The following is a 19,121-nucleotide window of genomic DNA, read 5'->3' as shown; positions in this document are numbered from 1 at the left end:
GGCACGACCAAAATATGTGGTACAGAGTCCCCTCCCCCCCGCATCCTCTCCAGCAACCGCCATCCCCCCCTCCAAAACATCTAGCCATCTTTGCAGGAGTGTAATACCATCTAGAGATGATTTTCTGATGTGTCTGGAGTAAGCCAGCTGAGTGAGTAGCTTTGTTCGTCCAATTGAACGACCGCAGCCATTGGGCCGAGGAAAAGCTCTTTTTCAGATCTTTCTCCCAATTTATTAAATGCATTCTTTTTTGGTCATTCATGCCCCCAGAAATAGTCGTAAATTGTTTTGGTCAGTCGGCGCTGCCCAGACCTTGTTTTTTGAAGCAATAATTCTAGTTGAGTAGGGATAGAGCATTTCTCCAAATGGGATCTGTTTAGGAAGGAAACAACTTTTATGTATGAGAAGAGCTCTGAGTTGGGTAAACCAAACCTTCCTTGGAGATTATCAAATGTGAGTATTTCACCTTTCTCAAAGAGGTCTGATATCCATGTAAAACCTTTTTTAATCCATTCTTTAATGTTAATATCTTGTATGTAGTATATAAGGATTTCAAAGGGGAGCTTGGCTACTCCTGTTCTAGGAGTGGATCTATATATATGTGCAAGATCTTTCCAGCATTGCACGGTCCTAATCATTATTGGGGAAAGATCTTGTGCCACCGGATGTATGCTGATGTGAGGATTAAGTACCTCTATTATGGAGGCAAGGATGAGTAATCCTAGAGGTCTGTTTTGATTAATGTGTTTTTCTATATGGCCCCAAGGTGAGGATATAGGTTCTCTCAGCCATGCTCCAGCTTGACCTGCTATAGTAGCCTGATAGTATGACCAAAGATTTGGAACTCCGAGACCTCCCTGGTCTCTACGCAGATAAAGAATCGAGGCTGCCACTCTAGGCCTCTTCCCTCCCCAAATGAATGATAGAAGTTGTTTCTGGAGACTTTTAACTGCAGTTTTCGGGATAGGATATGCTAGCGTCCGGAAAAGGTACAGAATCTTCGGGAGAAAGATCATTTTGTATAATATTATTTTACCTACCCATGACAGCTCCTTCTTTGATATATTAGTCAAATCTAGGTTTAGTGAGTGAAATAGTGGGTTTAGGTTGGATGGAATGATGTTTGTTTTAGATTGGCATAGCTTGATCCCTAGATATGGTAGTTCCGCCGGCCATTTAAATGGGAATTCTTTTTGGATGTCTGATTTTAGTTTTTTGTCAATGTTTATTCCCAATATTAGTGATTTATCCGCATTGAGACTGTAGTAAGAGGCGGCACTGAAACGTGCAATGCACTCCCGTACTTCCCTCAGTGAGTTTAGAGGATCTTCCAAAGTTAGCACCACATCATCAGCAAATAATCCTATCTTGTGCTGTCTTATGTTATTAGGTATCCCTTTGATTTTTAAGTTGGTCCTAATTGCTTCTGCTAGTGGCTCAATTACCATTACAAATAGTAAGGGGGAGAGGGGGCACCCCTGCCGGGTGCCGTTCGTTATATAGAAAGGGGTGGACAGAGCGCCGTCCACCAAAATCCTTGCTGAGGGTCTCACGTAGAGTGGTCGAACCGCCTGCAGGAACTTTTCTCCCACATCGAATTTTTTGAGAACCGCGAAAGCGAATTCCCAGTGGACCCTATCGAACGCCTTCTCTGCATCCAGGGAAAGGAGGAGAGAAGGCGTCCGACTCGAGTCCATAATCCCCAACAGGTTCTGGGTTCTGCGCGCACCATCAGCTGCATTTCTGCCTTTTGTAAACCCATTTTGGTCGCTATGAATTACTTCTGGCAAAACCTCCAATAGCCGCAAGGCTAGGATTTTAGAGTAAAGCTTGGTATCAGAGTTCAAAAGCGAGATGGGTCTAAAGTTCGCTGGAGCTATAGGATCTTTGCCTGGTTTTGGTAAAGTTATTATGATTGCTTGTGCCATTTCCTCAGGCATCTCGCTTCTACTCATAAAGTCGTTAAATATAGAAGTCAGTCGGGGTGATAGAACAGACGCAAATGATTTATAGTATTCATTCGATAGACCGTCTGGTCCAGGGGATTTATAATTCTTAGATAGTGTAATTACCTTGTTGACCTCCTCTAATGAAATAGGTTTGTTTAAATCAGTGTTTAGTGGGCCTAGCGAAGGTAGGGATATGCTATCCAGGAACTGTCTTATGATCTCGGGAGTGGGTTGGGGGGTATCTTTACAGTTACTCAGGTTATATAATTTAGCATAAAATTTTTGGAATTGTTCCGCGATTTGTTGCGGGTGGGATATGCGCATATTAGGATTCGACGGGCATTTTAAGTATGGAATTTTAGTTTTTATTTGTCTTTTCTTGACTAGACTTGCCATCAGCTTCGAAGGCTTGTCTATGTTAGAATAATAATTTGCTTTTGAGAATACCTGGCCTTTATTATAGTTTTCTAGAAGTTCATTTCTTAGTTCCTTTCGCAAAGCACACAGTTCTGAATGTTTGTTATGGGGTGGGAGTTTTTGTTCTATTTCTTCTTGTATCTTAATTTTTTCCAGTAGGGAAGTAATTCTGGCTTGCTTGTTCTTTCTCTCTATGTTCTTTAATTTGATTAAGGTCCCCCTGATCACCGCCTTATGTGCATTCCAAATTGTAAATTTACCTGTTTCGGGATTTTCGTTTAGTTTAAAGTATTCCAGTAAGTCTTGCTTAATTAGTTCCTGGGTATGTGGTGTTTTAAATAAATTTATGTCGTTCCTCCAAATTCTAGTAGGGTTGAAAGGGGGGCCCACTTTAAGGATGATGCTAACTGGGGAGTGGTCTGACCATGTAGTTATACCTATAGACGATACTGTTACCGACGGAAGGGTCCATCTATCAACTAAAAATAGATCAATGCGGGAGAATGTTTTGAATCTGGGTGAAAAGAAAGTGTACTCCCTAGAAGAGGTGTTAAGGCATCGAAAAGCATCATACATACCCTCCCTAAGAAGCCATGGTTGTAAGATAGGTGCTGTCCTATGGCAAGCTGTTGAGTCTATTTCCTTGTTTGGTATAATGTTGAAATCCCCGCATATAATTAATTTACCTTTCTGTACTTTCCTCAGTTTTTTCATTATTTTATTTAGAAACGAAATTTGGGAACTATTAGGGGCATAAATATTGGCTATAGTAAGGGGGGTCTCGTTAAGTATTCCCTGGAGAATGATATATCTGCCCTTTACGTCAATAAATTGATTTTCTACTGAAAAGCGGAAACCTTCTCTGAAGGCTATAACCACTCCCGCATGTTTTTTGTTTTGGGCCGAGGCCGAGAAGACCTGAGGGAAGAGTTTATTTGTGAATTTGGACGATGCAAGCTCCGTAAAGTGTGTTTCCTGCACACATAGAATATCTGCTTTATTTATTCTTGCATCCCTCCAAATCATTGCTCTTTTAAAGGGAGTGTTGAGCCCTTTTGCATTTTGCGAGATTATCTTAATGGACATGGATATATATAGATAAAGCATATGATATGGATTTTTCCTGGCAACATAAAACAATCAACGTAACATAGAATGCATACTGTAGGTAAAAGAACAATTACGCGACTCTTCCCTTGCTCCATTTTTCTCAGTTGGGAACAGTAGAATAGGAAGAGGGCGCGCAACCTCAAACAAAGAATGCCTGAAAGTATTCAGGGTTAACCTGTTAAAAGGTGAGGGAGGGGTAAGAGTTCGCCTTGTAGAACAAACCCTCGGTTACTCACGTAAAATGTGAGCTCAGACCCTTGAACCATGCCTTTTGCATCAAGCGTTTGCTTCTCCTGCCAATGGAGTTGACGGCAGCACTCTCCTGCTGGTTTCTTTTTTGGAGAAAGGATGTTTGGACAGGTGCGCTTCCTCCAAAATCGGAATATTCCACTGCTGTAAGATCTTTTTTCCTGCTTCCAGAGAGGAGATAACATGCAAAGAGTTATTTCTGTATATTAAAATTTTTGTTGGGAAGCCCCACTTGTAAGGAATGTTCGCAGTCCGTAGGGAAGTAGTTATTTGCGAAAGAGCCCTCCTAGCTTTTATCGTAAGCTGCGACAAATCAGCGAATAAACTTATATTGGCATAGGCCGGTGGTAAAGAGTGACTTTGTCTGACTGCAAGCATCAGATTTTCTTTTATGTGATAAAAATGCAGTCTTGCTATCACATCTCTCGGCACTGAGTCCGGTAAGAAGCTTGGTTTAGCTAACCTATGTATTCTGTCAATTATGCAGTCCTGGTCGTTTGCATTGGGTAGAATTGACTTAATTAAATTGACAAGAAATTGCTTTAATTCTGACTGAGGAACACTTTCAGGAACCCCCCGTATCTTTACATTATTCCTCCTACTCCTGTCTTCTAGGTCTGCTAGCTTGTTCTTGATAGCTTCAACTTCCTCCTCCACTGTGTAATGGGCATCTATCAAACTATTGTGTGATGAAGTGATTTCACCCATTTTCGTTTCTAGGTGATCTGTGCGCCCTTCTAGTTCTTGTAGTGCTTTATTGGCAGATGATGATAGGGCTTGAATATCTCTTTGCAGAGAGCTATGAAGCGCTAGAATCATATTTTTGATGAAAGCCTCTGATGCTGGAGCATCAGAGGAAGGAACATTTAAGAGAAGCTCTTCTCCAAACTGTAATTTTTGCTGGCATGAGTTTGGAGATGGAGAAAGACAGGGTCTCTGCTTCTCTGGGCTTGTGGAGGGGGAGGATTGTAGGGAGGCAGATGGGGACCGGGAGCCTCTCGGCGCCATCTTGGATGGGCCTGCTACCTCGCTATGCAGTGCTTCATAATCATCACTCACCCCTTCTTGAGGGAGATCCCTCGGAGGTTTCTTCCGTGACTTCTCCTTATTAGCAGCTGACTGAGGCGCTCTCTCCGAGATATGTGCGGGAGAAAGCTGTACTTCCTCGCTGGCTCCGGAACGAGTGAGCGGCGCGGCGCCATCTTGTGTACTCCGCTGCGGCCTCCCCGAGCTCCGAGAGGAGAAGAAGTCCGACACTTTAGTAAGTGGAGTTTTTGTGTTCCTCCTTTTCGGCATCTCTTCTACCGGGCGTGCGGTGGCTTCTCTGCACCGTCCGACGGGTCTGGGGTCGCTGATAGTCGCTTTATAGGGTTTGTTGTAGCGGAGCAAGCCTTCACACGACTTCTCTCCGCTGCATCAGGCCACGCCCCCCATCATATGCTGTTTTTCTTGCTTATGCCCTTTGTATTAGTCAGGCAGAAATAAGTTACTGCTGTGGTTCTTGGGTTCACGCCACACCATGGGAATACCAAAAGGCATGCCTTTGTGTTTTCCTTTCGTCCGGTCATGAAGCATTTCCTCACAATTATGACACAATATGAGGAGCCCAATTCTTGTCTTGATCGCCAAGGGGAACTCGAAAATAGGCAACATAAGCACGTGTCACAAATGATATATTGTGCCTTTGACGTTAAAATGTGTAGCAGCCACATATATAACCGGTGTCAGGACTATTCTTACATTTATGACTACTCGAAGTCCTGATTCAATCTAAAATAAAAACAAAACGGGGTGTTTTTATCAGATAATTTTTTTACATTTAAAAACGACTACAATTATGTAAAAGTGATGATTGTAAAAGATTAATTCCCTTGTAGTTATGTTCAATCTAATTGTCGTTGCCCTTTAACTGTAACAAAAAGAAATTTAAATTGCATGAAAACTAGAACATGCACAAAAATGTCTTTGAGATTTGGAATCTGCAGAATGCAGACGTAAAAATATATAGAAATGGTTCTAAAACCAAAAAATGAAGAAGAAAAAATTGTTCCCCAGTGTAATTTGTAGAAGTCCTTTAAATATATGTATATTGATTTTATATAATAAGACTATTCATTTCTAATTTCACTAATGATATCCTAATCTGCAGAACAGCAGTGTGATGTCGGAGGCTGTTCTGCATATGTACATTAGAGCTCCATCAGAGGGCTGTCCTGCATAGTGTTAGAAACATGCTGGAGCTGTGTAGCTCCGATACTGGAGTGGAAGAGGGTCAAAGAAAGCTGTTGCATCCTATGAGTTAGGGCTGTTAGAGATATACATTTCTAATCTCTACTTCTCAGGTGTGTGCAGGCTACAAAGCAGTGAGTCTACTGCATGCACACAGCTGTGGCTTCGTAGGCAGAGAGGGAAGATAGGTGATTATTGAAAATCATGGCCCCCAGACTCAGCAGCCCTTGTCCTGTGAGCCCATAACTGTAGTTTTAAGGAGTCTAAAAAAAAAAGTCAGCACTACCCAATGGAGCTATATCACAATAGAAATATATAGGTGCACGTTAAACCATGGCTGCAACATACAGTAGAAGCAGAAACCAAAAATGGCAACAGCACGCAAAATAAATTTACTATCTGAGGTATACATACCCATAATCAATACTCTAACCACATTAAATAATGCAAGGTTTTTGGTATATAACTTGATTAAATTACACTGGCCCATCTACCAACGTCTAGGTGACCACCTGGTATTAGCGTTAGGACTAGAGATGAGCGAGTACCAAACTGCTCGGGTGCTCGTTACTCGAGTCGAACTTTTCATAATGCTTGAGAGCTCGTTTTGAGTAACGAACCCCACTGAAGTCAATGGGAGACTCAAGCATTTTTCAAGCTGACGATGCTCCGCATAGGAGAGGTTGTGTGAAACGCCTGAAAACATCAGACAGTCATTAAAATACCTCAGAAACGGATAGGGAACGGCAGGGGCAGCATGCATAGGTGCATCTGAGGCTCCCAGGTCGCACTATCAAGCCAAATTGGGGGCAAGAGCCTGCCAGTCACCCCCCTAACAGTTTACTTGAGACAGTCCATAGACAGCAAGGCTCACGCGCTGGCACATCTTAGCTAAGCATCACACTAGCTGCAACCAAGGCCAATCACCGCCTGCGGGTGACACCACTGCCTCTTCTCCTGTGTTACATGCTGGCTTTGCTGTCCAACCCCACCCCTCGCACGAGCCTGCGTTCACAGTGCACACAGAATTTTCCTGCGCAGCCTTCAGCTGCCCTCATGCCACACGCTGGCTTGATAGCCACACTACCCTCATGTCTATTTATAAGTGCCTCTGGTTCCTCCTCATCCAGTACGCACACACTGCAGTGGATTGGCAGGGCAAGGGCAGCGACCCTTTTTAATCAGAATTGATAAATTGATGTACAATCTTAATTACAATCCCGTGTCGCCTCCGTCACAAAATTGTCTGGAGCCGCAAACGTGGGCATAAAGGGGAATCTGATGCCAGTACTTCTACACGTCTCCATAATGCAGCAGTGCATACTAACACCAAAGATTGGTTTGAAGCTGGAGGTGTCGCTGTATTAGCCACCACAGGTATACAGTGACCCTGTGAAAGTCTCATTAAATCTGTTACGCTTCCTGTGAACGCTCCAATCCAGTATCCCAGTATCTCGGATAACTGGTAATTTTGTAACACGAGAGAGAATAATAATAATAAACTTTATTTGTATAGCGCCAACATATTCCGCAGCGCTTACATAGACAGGGGAATACAGAAAGACAAAAGTACAAACATAATACATGCTGACCAGTGCTGATCCCCAGACCCCAAGGAGAAGGAGGTGGCACAATAAGCCCAAGAAAACGTGACTGAGGTAGGAACCGCAATACTCTGTGTGGGAAGCACTTGAGCGGGCCCAGGGTCCGAGTCGGTCCCAGCCTCCACCTGGTTGACTCAATGTGCGTCAGTTACGGTTTCTTTCATCGCTCCAAAGACTGGATGAACCACGAAGAAGTTCCACCGGCCAAACCTGGCACAGTTGCATCACCCCCCCCCCCCCCCCCCCCAGGACCTCGGCCTCTGCCCAGACCCTCAGCAATCGTGGGCGTAAAGCGGACTCAGATGCTAGTGCTGCTGTGAACGTCTCATTAATTCAGTTACGCTTCTTTTGATTGGTCCAACCCATTGTCTCAGATAACTGTGGTAACACGACAGCATATATATGTTGACCAGCGCTGATCCCCAGACCCCAAACAGGAGGGGAAGGGGGCATAATTAGCCTGAGAAACCATGACCGAGGTAGGACCCGCAATCCTCTGTGTGGAAAGCAAGTTAGCAGGCCCAGGGTCAGGCTCGGTCCCAGCCTCCACCTTGTGTGACCCAATGTGCCGTGAGTTACATAGCTACGGGAAACCCATGTGTACCCACACAATTTATTCTGTGTATGTGTCAGATGGCTGAACAATGCAATGGGAAACCTTTGTGCGCCCACAGCATAGGCGAACCCATGAAACCCAAGGACAGTATTAAGCATGAAGAAAGAGTGCCCAAACATGGCAGAGTTTCACCCCGCCCAGGACCTTGGCCTCTGCCCACTCTTCTGCCCAATTCCGCTGTTTTCCACCGGTGGAGAAGAGAAGTCTGGTGAAATCCAGCATTTGTTCATCTTAATGAGTGTAAGCATATCGGCGTTGTCAGTTGACAGGCAGGTACGCTTATCTGTGATTTCCCCCCCAGCAGCACTAAACACCCTCTCTGATAAGATGCTAGCGGCAGGGCAGGCCAGCACCTCCAAGGCGTACGATCGGCTATGTACTCCCTCACCATCTTTTTACAGTGCTCCCTCCGACTCAGCCTTGACTAGGGAGTGGTGACAATCTGGCTGGGAAGCCATAAAACTGGCAAAGGCCTTAGAGTGTTCCCCTGCCTGCACTGGACATGCTGCGTGATCCCCGCGCCTCCCCTGCTAGTTGGCCCTCGGAACTATGTCTCCTACCGCTAGCGCTGTCAGATGGGAAATTTAGCATCAGTTTTTCCACCAGGGCCCTGTGGTATTGCTCTCGTACTTCTTTCCTGCTCAATTTGAGAGTGGAAAGTGGTTCTTATACTGTGGGTCGAGAAGGGCATACACCCAGTAATCCGTGTTGGCCAGAATCGTCTTACCCGAGGGTCACGAGAAAGGCAGCCTAACATGAAGTCAGCCATGTGTGCCAGGGTCCCAGTACGCTGACCTCACTAGAAGGAGGACTTTCATGATCCTCCTCTTTAGCCCATACACGCTTAACAGATGAGGGAAGCAGCATGGGACCCTCTACAGTGTGGCCAGCAGTCTCCTCCTCCTCCTCCTCCTCCTCCAAAATGCGCTGAGATACAGATGTGAGGGTTGTCTGGCTATCAAGCAACATACTGTCATCCCCCGTCTCCTGTTCTAACTGCAAAGCGTCAGCCTTTATGCTTTGCAGCGAACTTCTCAGCAGGCAAAGCAGCGGGATGGTAACGCTAATAATGGCCGCATCACTGCTCACAATTTGTGTAGACTCAAAGTTTCCGGGGACCTGACAGATGTCTGCCATCCATGCCCACTCCTCTGAAGAACTGCGGAGGCTGACTACCACTCTGCCGGCCATGGTGCAGCTGGTATTCCACAATTGCTCTACGCTGCTTCTAATGCCTGGCCAACATATGCAGCGTAGAATTCAAGCGTGTGGGCACGTCGCACAGCAGTCGATGCTCTGGCAGCTGGAACCGATGTTGCAGTGTCCTGAGGGTGGTAGCATCCGTGGTGGACACACGCGGCGCACCTTGCCGAGCAGGTCAGACAAGTGGGGGTAGTTTTTCAGAAACCATTGAACACGTGGACCAGGCATGGCACGTGTGTGAGGCTGCCGAGCTGCCACCAGGTTACGGCCATTGTCTCACACGACCATGCCTGGTTAGAGGCTCAGTGGCGAAAGCCAGAGGTTGGTCTGCTCCATCAAACCCTGTAACAGCTCTGGGGCGGTGTGCCTCTTGTCACCTAAGCTGATTAGTTTCAGCACGGCTTGCTGACGCTTGCCCACCGCAGTGCTGCTGCGCCTCGCGCTACAGACTGCTGGTGACGTGCTCCCACTTCTTAATTGAGAGGTGGAGGTGGCGAAGGTGTAGTGTCCCTGCCCGCCAGCACTTGTCCACATGTCCTTCATTAAGTGGACCTTCCTAGTAACCACGTTGTTGAGGGCACGGTTTATGTTCCGGGAGACCTGCTGGTGTAGGGCGGGGACCGCGCATCAGAAAAAATAGTGCCGACTGAGTACTAAGAGACCGCCGCCACCATCATGCTGCGGAAAGCCTCTGTTTCCACTAGCCTGTATGGCAGCATCTCCAGGCTGAGTAATTTGGCAATGTGCACTTTTAAAGATTGTGCATGTGGGTGGGTGTATTTCCGCTTTCGCTCCAACGCTTGTGTTAGCGACAGCTAAACGCTGCGCTGGGACACATTGGTGGAGGTGAGGGTGTGGGTGCAGGCTGGGAGGCGCTCTTGCCTGTGTCCTGGGAGGGGGATTGGATCTGTGTGGCAGGTTGTGGCACAGGGGAAGAGGCAGTGGTGTGACCCGGAGGCAGTGAATGGCCTTCGTTCCACCTTGTGGGGTGCTTGGCCATCATATGCTTGCGCATGCTGGTAGGGGTGGCTCCCCGGTGGATCTTGGTGCGGCACAGGTTGCACACCACTGTTCGGTCATCTGCGCTCTCACTAAAAAACATCCACACCTTTGAACACCTAGCCCTCTGCACGGAGGCTTGCCGCGAGGGGGTGCTGTAGGAAACAGTTGGGGGATTCTTTGCTCTGGCTCTGCCTCTCCTCATGACTAACCCAATGCCTCTTCCAACCTGTCCTGCTGCTGCACTTGCCTCCCCCTCTGACGGCCTGTCTTCAGTAGGCTTAGCAAACCAGGTGGGGTCAGTCACCTCATCGTCCGGCAGCTCTTCCTCTGAATCCTCTGTGCGCTCCTCCCTCAGACTTGCTGCCTTTACAACGACCTCACTGAGAGACAATGGTGTCTCATCATCCTCATCCACCAAAAGCTCTTGAGACAGTTGCCAGAAGTCCCCAGCCTCATCACCTGGACTCAGGGAAATTTCCAAATGTTGGGCATCGGTCACGACAAACTCCTCAGGTGGTTGAGGAACCGTATTTTCTATCCCATGGCAGGGACCCGAAAACAGTTCCTGGGAGTCTGCCTGCTCAGAATCTCTCCTATTCCTGTAGTGACAAGGCTGGGAGGAAGGAGGAGCAGCCTGAGGATTCAGAGGTGCAGTCCCTAATCCGGTAGGAGGAGCAGCCTGAGGATTCAGAGGTGCAGTCCCTAATCCGGTAGGAGTGGACTGCGTGGGAGACTGGGTGTTCGATACATTGCTGGACGCATTATCCGCGGTCCACGACAGGACCTGATCGCACTGCTGTGCTTGTAATAAAGGTCTACCACGCAAAATGTGAGATGAAGCTGGGGAGCGGAGAGATGCGGCGCTCTCCTAATCCCTCAGCAGCCGGCTCTGATTCACCCCGCCCAGGACCTTGGCCTCTGGCCACACCCTTACTTGGACGCCCACGTCCTCGAACCTTACCCCTACTCCTCATGTCGGATAAAGGATAGAGCAGGGCCCAAATAAATTAACCCACTGTGTAGCACTGAGAACTGTGGCTAATTCACCACACAGAGAGACTTGTAGATACCAGAGGCTCTATGCTGTGACAGAAAAAAATTAAACCGCTGTCTTGCGCTGATACCTAGGGGTAATTTACCACTCAGAGACTTGTAGATAATAGAGGCTGTATGGAGTGGCAGAAAAAAATTAACCCAGTGGATAGTGCTGATAACTGCGGCTACTTCACCGCACACAGACAATGAGAGATGTGAGATACTCTGCAGAGCCCCAGGAAAAATTAACCCACTGTTTAGCGCTGATAATTACAGCTAATTCACAGCACACAGCGAATGGGAGATGTTAGATGCTCTGCACTGGCCCTGCCAACAATTAACCGACTGTTTAGCAATGAAAACTGTGGCTAATTCACCGCACTCAGAGAATGGTAGATGTGAAATTCTCTGCACATGCCTAGATGCTTGAAAAAAAATTTGTGCACTACCGCTCCCAGCCAGCCAAAAAAAGTAATGCACACAATGAGGAGTAGTCCTAAGGAGGACTGTTTGGTTCTTGTAGTCAGGATCCCTGCCTAACCGCAACCTAATCCCTACTCTAACACTTTCCCTATCTCAGTAGCTCTTTCCCTAACCTCTGCCAACATGCGTCTGAGGCGAGCCGTGGGCGGCACCATTTTAAGTATTTGGTGGTCACCTGATCCCACCAGCCACTCGCTGCTGTAGACGTGCACAGGGTTAGCACGTCACAGCAGGAAGTGGTAATGCCTTCCCTGCATGCTTAGTGGCTAAAAAATGGGGAAATGAAATTGACTCGAGTACCGCGTGGTGCTCGACTCGAGTAGCGAGCATCTCAAGTAGCCTAAGACTCGAACGAGCATTAAGCTCAGATGAGTGTGCTCGCTCATCTCTAGTTAGGAGCCATCTGAAAGCCTGGTCACCTGGACATTGGTAGATGGGCCAATGTAATTTGATCAAATTATATACCAAGAACCTTGCATTATTTAATGTGGTTGGAGTAAAGATTATAGATATGTATACCTCTGATAGTAAACTTATTTTGCATGCTGTTGCCATTTTTGGCTTCTGCTTTAAGGAGTCTGTCATTGAGAATCTGCCAGACAACGTCACATCAACATTTAATTTATAGATGGGAAAATAAGGGGGAGCAACACACTGGTGGTACATCATGTAAAAACGGGGGTTTTCACACTGCTGATATACTGCTTAGACTATCTGGGCGTCCTACAGGCACTTGTGTGACGTTTTTGGAAAAACAAAAGGGGGGGGGCAATGGGGGTAGATTAAAGGCTAAAACTGTTCTGATGATCTTTTTGGCTTTAAGGCATGGGGGGAAAAAAACTACAGCGCTAAAAATGCCAATAATTGCTGTCTCGCTGTACTGAATGTCCATCGGCATTAGGATAAGGTTCTACACCCCCCTCCCCCCAGGAGTTTTGAAATTCTGTTCTTTTTGATCCTTTTTTAAGCTTCCTCTTTAGCTGGTAAGCCAGTATATATGTATACTTCAATTACAAAGCGTTCGGGGTGCTCTGCAAGCTGTTTTTCTTGTCTTTCCTGGTTTCTATTAATCCTTTTATTTATCTCTGTGCAAAAATGTTAAAACTGCAGCGTGGCCATATATTGTGCAAGTGGATCTAGTATTTTTTATACCGCGCTGTCGCTTGTTAACTCAAACAAGGTAATTCATCTTCAAGCCGAGCAGTAAAGTGGGACATCGCTCACAAACTTATTCTAAGCCATCTTTGTAGAGCTCTGCTACAAACCATATAATCGGCTTTCTAAATGATCCAACGGAGGGCTGTTAATCAGAGGCCTGAACTCTGCTGCTCGGGCAGTTTTCAATGAGTTTCTCTAGTTTTATGCATTTTCCCCACTTCTTGCTTGTTACGTACCGCCAAAACTGCAACTATTTACAGTTGTCTGAGAAGTCCCATTGATCTATTGACAGATGCTGTACTCTACTGTTGCCAATGGTTTGGGGATCGGAGATGATATACAGCCCTATTAATTTTTGATGCATTGCTTGGTCCTGTGTGTGGTCTGGTGTATTGATAATGCAATAACGGTGCCTGAAATTTAGTGTACTTCCAGCAATGCTCTCCTGGCCGATCAGGCATGGAGAGACCTAACGGAGGCAACCGTATGATTCCCAGCTAGAATAGTTTGTTCTGATTAATAAGACAAGCTCACAGTACTCGCCAGCCATCGTGTAAAGTCGCCTTTGGAACTAGTTCGTCTAGCGTGCAGTTTTGTCTCTGCACACCTGATATCAGATTAGCTAGGAGGTACACTTGAGGCTAACTTCACACTGGGGTGTGCAACATCGGGCCGTGAAACTTGGCCTGATATCGCACTTGCCAACGTGCAATGTCCCAGTGGATGACAGGTGTTTTTGTGTTAAAACCGCCTCCCATCACTTCAGGGAGGTAGCTGTCCTCCGGATCGGCAGGTGTTCCCTGTTTTCAATGGGGAAAACGTTGCATATCGCATACTGTGTGCAATGTCTTTTCCGGCTCCATTGAAAACAATGGCTGAGGCATTGCGAGGGAACGTCCAAAGATGTGATATACCGTGATTTTGCTCCAAATATAAGCCCTAGCTTCACTACATGAGGAGAGGGGTAAAAAACCCCAATACTTAGCAGGCAGCGTCCGGGTCCCTCACTCTGCTCTGCAGAGTCCCGGTAGCTTGCTTGCAATCCTCAGCAGCCAACGGAACATTGGTACCTGGTAACTGAGTTTGTAAACCCCGCCTCCAGGAAGCGATGGCTGACTGGCTGAGCCGCGGTGCTTAATAACGAATCACAGCCATCGCATGGAATGGCTGTGATTGGCTCAGCCGCAGCGTTCGAGAACCAATCGCAGCCATTCAATGTGATGGCTGTGATTGGCTGAGCCGCGGTGCTTGATAACCAATCATAGCCATCACACTGGTTGTGGTTGGCTCAGCTGCAGCGCTCAAGAACCAATCGCAGCCATTCAATGTGATTGCTATGATTGGTTATCGAGTGCCGCGGATCAGCCAATGCAGCGCTCGTTGAACCCATCAATTAGCCATCGCTTCCTGGAGGCGGGGTTAACAAACTCCTTTACCAGGAAGCTATCTTATGTAGGTGACTGCAAGATGGCTGTCAGAACTCCGCAGACCATCGGGAGGGACCTGGACCGTGCTAGGTAAGTGGCACACATTTTTTTTTTTTTTAAATAACCTTCCCATTTATTTCAATAGCATTTATTTCAATAGCAGCCTTGCAGACATGCGCTCGAGCACTATTTTCGAGGGTTGTTCTATTTTTTTGCATTTAGCGCACTTCATCAATGATTGAGTGTGCTAAAGCTGTTGTTGGAGGCAGGAATGCTGCCAGCGAAAGTTAAATTGCAACACTTTGCCTCTATTGTAAAACATCCCCCGAAAATAAGACCTGGTGCCTCTTTCGGGGCAAAAATTTAATACTGTCTTATTTTAAGGAAACGCTGTATAATTTCTTGATTTGTTATACAGATTAGTTGTTTAAGGGACGGCAGATTGTCAACCAGTATGGCCGCTACATTCAGTTATATAAACCACATAAAATCAAATGAAGAAAAAACAAGGCAGGAAATGGAGGACACCTAGTGATAGCTTTAAAAGTGGAACGCCACTCTTAAAGGACAACTTTGACAAACCCATTTTTTCCATTCCTGCCCCTTCACCTGATTGCCTGTCTCCTGTCTGATGCTTATCGGGCACCATCTTGATGCGGAGATTTCTCCCTAATCACGTTCTCTATGATCCAACACTCCCACGATGCATCAGCGCTGCAGCACATGACCAGCTAGAGCCAATACTATCTCTGCCGGATGGATAATATAATTATCGTTGCCCTCTCTATTCACATCGGTAAGCTACGGAACAGACGTATATAGTCAGGAGGATAAGCTGTGATCTCCTTCATTATAATTGTGTGACAGGAGCCTCTAATCATCAGCAGTAACTGTTATAGGGAGTGTCCTGTCTGCCTCTAAGAGCTCGTATGGTGGGGTCCATCATACAGGGGTTATGGTGAATACAAAACTTACTTTTTGAGTAGCATAAAGCCAAGTAAATCTCCGATGGCCAAAATGAGATCACATGACCCACCTGAGAGTTGACCGGGTTGTTTGCCTGGCATCACACGGACGGACGCAATATGCAGACAATAGAGATGAGCAAGCACCAAAATGCTCGAGTGCTCGTTACTTGAGTCGAACTTTCAGTGTTGCTCGAGAGTTCGTTTCGAGTAACGAACCCCATTGAAGTCAATGGGTGACTCGAGCATTTTTGTATATGACTGGTGCTCCGCTAAGGTTTTCATTTGTGAAAATCTTAGCAAATCACCAAAGTCATGTAAAAAACACATAAATGGATAGGGCAGGCGAGGAGCAACATGCAGGGCTGCATTTCGGGCTCCGAGGTCTCACTATTAAGCCACAATAGGGGCAAGAGTGAGACCCCCCCCCCCCCCCTCCCGCACTGTCAGCATAACGATCGTTCTCCTCTGCCACAGCTGTAACAGCTGTGGCAGAGAAGAACGATGTTAGCCCATTGAATTCAATGGAGCCGGCAATACAGCCGGCTCCATTGAAAGCAATGGGCTGCCGGCGAGCGCGGGATGAATTTTCGGGAAGGGCTTAAATATATAAACCCTTCCCTGCAATTCATCCAGAAATGTGTAAAAATAAAAAAAAAAAAATATATATATATATATATATATATATATATATATATATATATATATATATATACATATATACATATATACATATATACATACACTCACCTGGTCCCGGCAGACGGAGTTCAGCCACGGCCAGCTGGTAGTTCTCCTGAACTGCTCTCTGTAGTATTCAGCAGCCGGGGATTTAAAATCCCCGCCTGCTGAATGAGCTGCTCTGATTGGTCACACCCTGATTGGCTCAGCTCAGCTGTCATTCAGCTGAGAGCTGCGCTGAGCCAATCAGAGGCAGCACTCACTCACCCATTCATGAATGGGTGTGTGAGTGAGATCTGCCTCTGATTGGTCAGGCTGTGACCAATCAGAGGCAGCTCATTCAGCAGGCGGGGATTTTAAATCCCCGGCTGCTGAATACTACAGAGAGCAGTTCAGGAGAACTGCCAGCTGGCCTTGGCTGAACTCCGTCTGCCGGGACCAGGTGAGTATATATATTTTTTTTATTTTTACACATTTCTGGATGAATTGCAGGGAAGGGCTTATATATTTAAGCCCTTCCCGAATATTCATTGTGTGATCGCCGGCAGCCCATTGCTTTCAATGGAACCGGCTGTATTGCCGGCTCCATAGAATTCAATGGTCAGTGCTCGTTTAATCGAGACGAGCACCGCGTGGTGCTCGTCTCGAGTAACGAGCATCTCGAGCACCCTAATACTCGAACGAGCATCAAGCTCGGGAGAGTATGCTCGCTCATCTCTAGCAGACAATAGAACCCATTGATTTATATGGGTTCATTCACATGCATGTGTTTTGGGGTGTGCTTTTCCGCTGTCCAAAAAAACCCAAAAAGAAACATGTTCCATCTTAGTATTTGCACACTAATTGTGCAATTAGTACAGGGAAAAACCTATCTGGAACAACTCATTAGATGAATTGGCCATTTCAATCAGTGTGTTTTATGTCCTGTGTGCAAAACCTGCTCTGTTGGCAGAAAAAGTGCAGTAAATTACGCCAACATGCATGCAAAACCCCCTGTTCATGGCGCAAATAAGTTGCGCCAAGGCGTGCACAACTGCGTGTACTTCAATGTGAAGCTGGCATGTCAGAAAGTAGTAAGCGGGGTGATGCAAGCTGAGTTATACAGTATATACTGGGGGGGCTAGGTATGTAACGAATTAAGAGTGGCCCTTTAATAACGTCCTCCTGTATGACTGTTACGGTAGGAGATGCTATGACTGGTAGGGGTCCGACCCCTGTGCCTCTTGCCGATCCTGAGAAAGACCAGATTGAGGTCTCTTCTGACATTTCTTCTGCACAGTTGTGGCCCTCAGCTATGAACTGTGTAGCAGCCGGCAAAACTGCTCCTTTCAGGTAAAAGCGTATTCGGTCGTCTCGGCCTTAAACATAAACTACTTCACACTATATAGTAATTTAAAGTGGCTTGTCTGATACTTTTGCTTATTAGTTCCATAAAGGACGTCCCGATATTCCCACCTCAGTAACTTTGACACATCCTGATAGATTTGGGCATCACTTCTGCAGCTCCTCATCTCTTCCTAGAATCAGTGTCCCGTCTGGTGAGGCCGTCCCAATATCCAGGCAGACACTGAATAGGGGTGGCACCGCTCTCGCCATTCACTTCTGTGGGAGTTAATGGAACAAGCATGCTCGGTTTCTGTTAATCCGAAAGAAGTGAATGGAGAAAGCTGCACATGTGCACCTCCACTCTCTCCCCGCATCCACTGCCTGTTGGTGAGCCGGGAATCATGGGCCCCGTAGTTCTTTAGATAGGTGATGGATCCACATCGCCAGATATTTGACACATGTCTAGGATATTCCATAATTGCCTAAGATGTACATACCCCTGCAACTCTCTTAAGGACCAGGGTGTTTCAGTCCTAAAAGACCAGACGCTTTTCAGGGATTTTACCCATTTGCTGGTTTTTGTAACCATTTTTTTTCGACCATCTTTATCCCCCATGACGTGATAGATCCCTGGGGGGTCCTTCACATTGTGTGGTTTTTTTTTTGGTTTTTTTTCATGCCTCTTCATTGTAGCTGGAGCATCCATAGGAGCCCCAGTTACAGTGGAAGACCTTCCCCTGCAGTGACAGCAGTCACTAACAGCTGGTCTGGGTCTGCTAGAACCCTTCAGCTCTGCTGTGGTAGGAAACACCCCGGCGAGTCATGTCATTGTACAGTCGAATAGCAGAAGTAACACTTCTCCTTTACAGGCTACATGGCTATCAAATCGGCACTATGTAGCGAAGAGAGAAAGCAGAAGGCAGAAGCGTTAACTGCTTCTCCTCTGGGTCCTCCAGCTGTGTCTTACAGCTGACGACCTGACCTGCTCCTACTTCATTGCAGCAGCAGAGGCCTTAATCCCGTGCCGTACTTCTGCTATCTCGATTTACCGCACTTGGTCCTTAAAAGGTTAAGGCGGTCACACATGCACAAATGGGGCTCACTCAACGGTTCATACTCAACAGTATCCCTTTTAACCATTTGTGTGTGCCTATGGATTGCCATATACCGATTTAGTGATTGTTCTATTTTTCCATGCTGTAGACTTAAATTTGTCCTCTTTCTTGGCAGGTACAAAGTATGATGCCGGTGTATTACCAAGGTCAATGGAACTGCTTTTTAATACCATTAAAGGGAAGGTTTATTCTAAGATGGACATTAAGCCTACCCGATGTAGAGACTTCATCAGGCTGACAAAAGATCAAGTGAAGACAGAAAACGCAATGAAAAATAGTATCCTTCGTCACACAAAAGAGGTAGTGTATGTGTTGGCTCTTGTTTCTGTGTCTGATGGTTGCTCTAGATGCTATTCTATGTACATGTGGTTAACCTAAATGGGTACGGTCATCTAATAGGATATGCAGCGGCTGCTGGGGATTTGGAGCTCTGTATGTGGAAAACTGTGCCCTGACTGTTGTTTAGGTCTATACGGAAACTGGGGCCGAATTTCGATCGAACATATGATAAAAAGTGGAGGTTCTCTTTAGCCGTCGCCCCAACAATTATCT

General features: G+C 46.4%; 1 protein-coding gene across 2 annotated transcripts in view; it reads left to right on the top strand.

Annotated features, from left to right (window-relative positions):
- The window catches only part of KIF20B (kinesin family member 20B), a 106,212-nt gene that overhangs the window by 15,050 nt on the left and 72,041 nt on the right, over positions 1–19,121 (top strand). For both annotated transcript variants that reach the window (XM_066600724.1, XM_066600723.1), the window contains exon 6: positions 18,685–18,869. In XM_066600724.1, coding sequence (XP_066456821.1) covers positions 18,685–18,869 — 185 coding nt within the window. The remainder of the gene's footprint in view (positions 1–18,684; positions 18,870–19,121) is intronic.

This window comes from Eleutherodactylus coqui, chromosome 4 (genome assembly GCF_035609145.1).
Source record: "Eleutherodactylus coqui strain aEleCoq1 chromosome 4, aEleCoq1.hap1, whole genome shotgun sequence".
In the NCBI taxonomy this organism is placed as follows: domain Eukaryota; kingdom Metazoa; phylum Chordata; class Amphibia; order Anura; family Eleutherodactylidae; genus Eleutherodactylus; species Eleutherodactylus coqui.
Note: the sequence above shows the minus strand (reverse complement) of the source record. Positions and strands in the feature narration are given on the sequence as shown.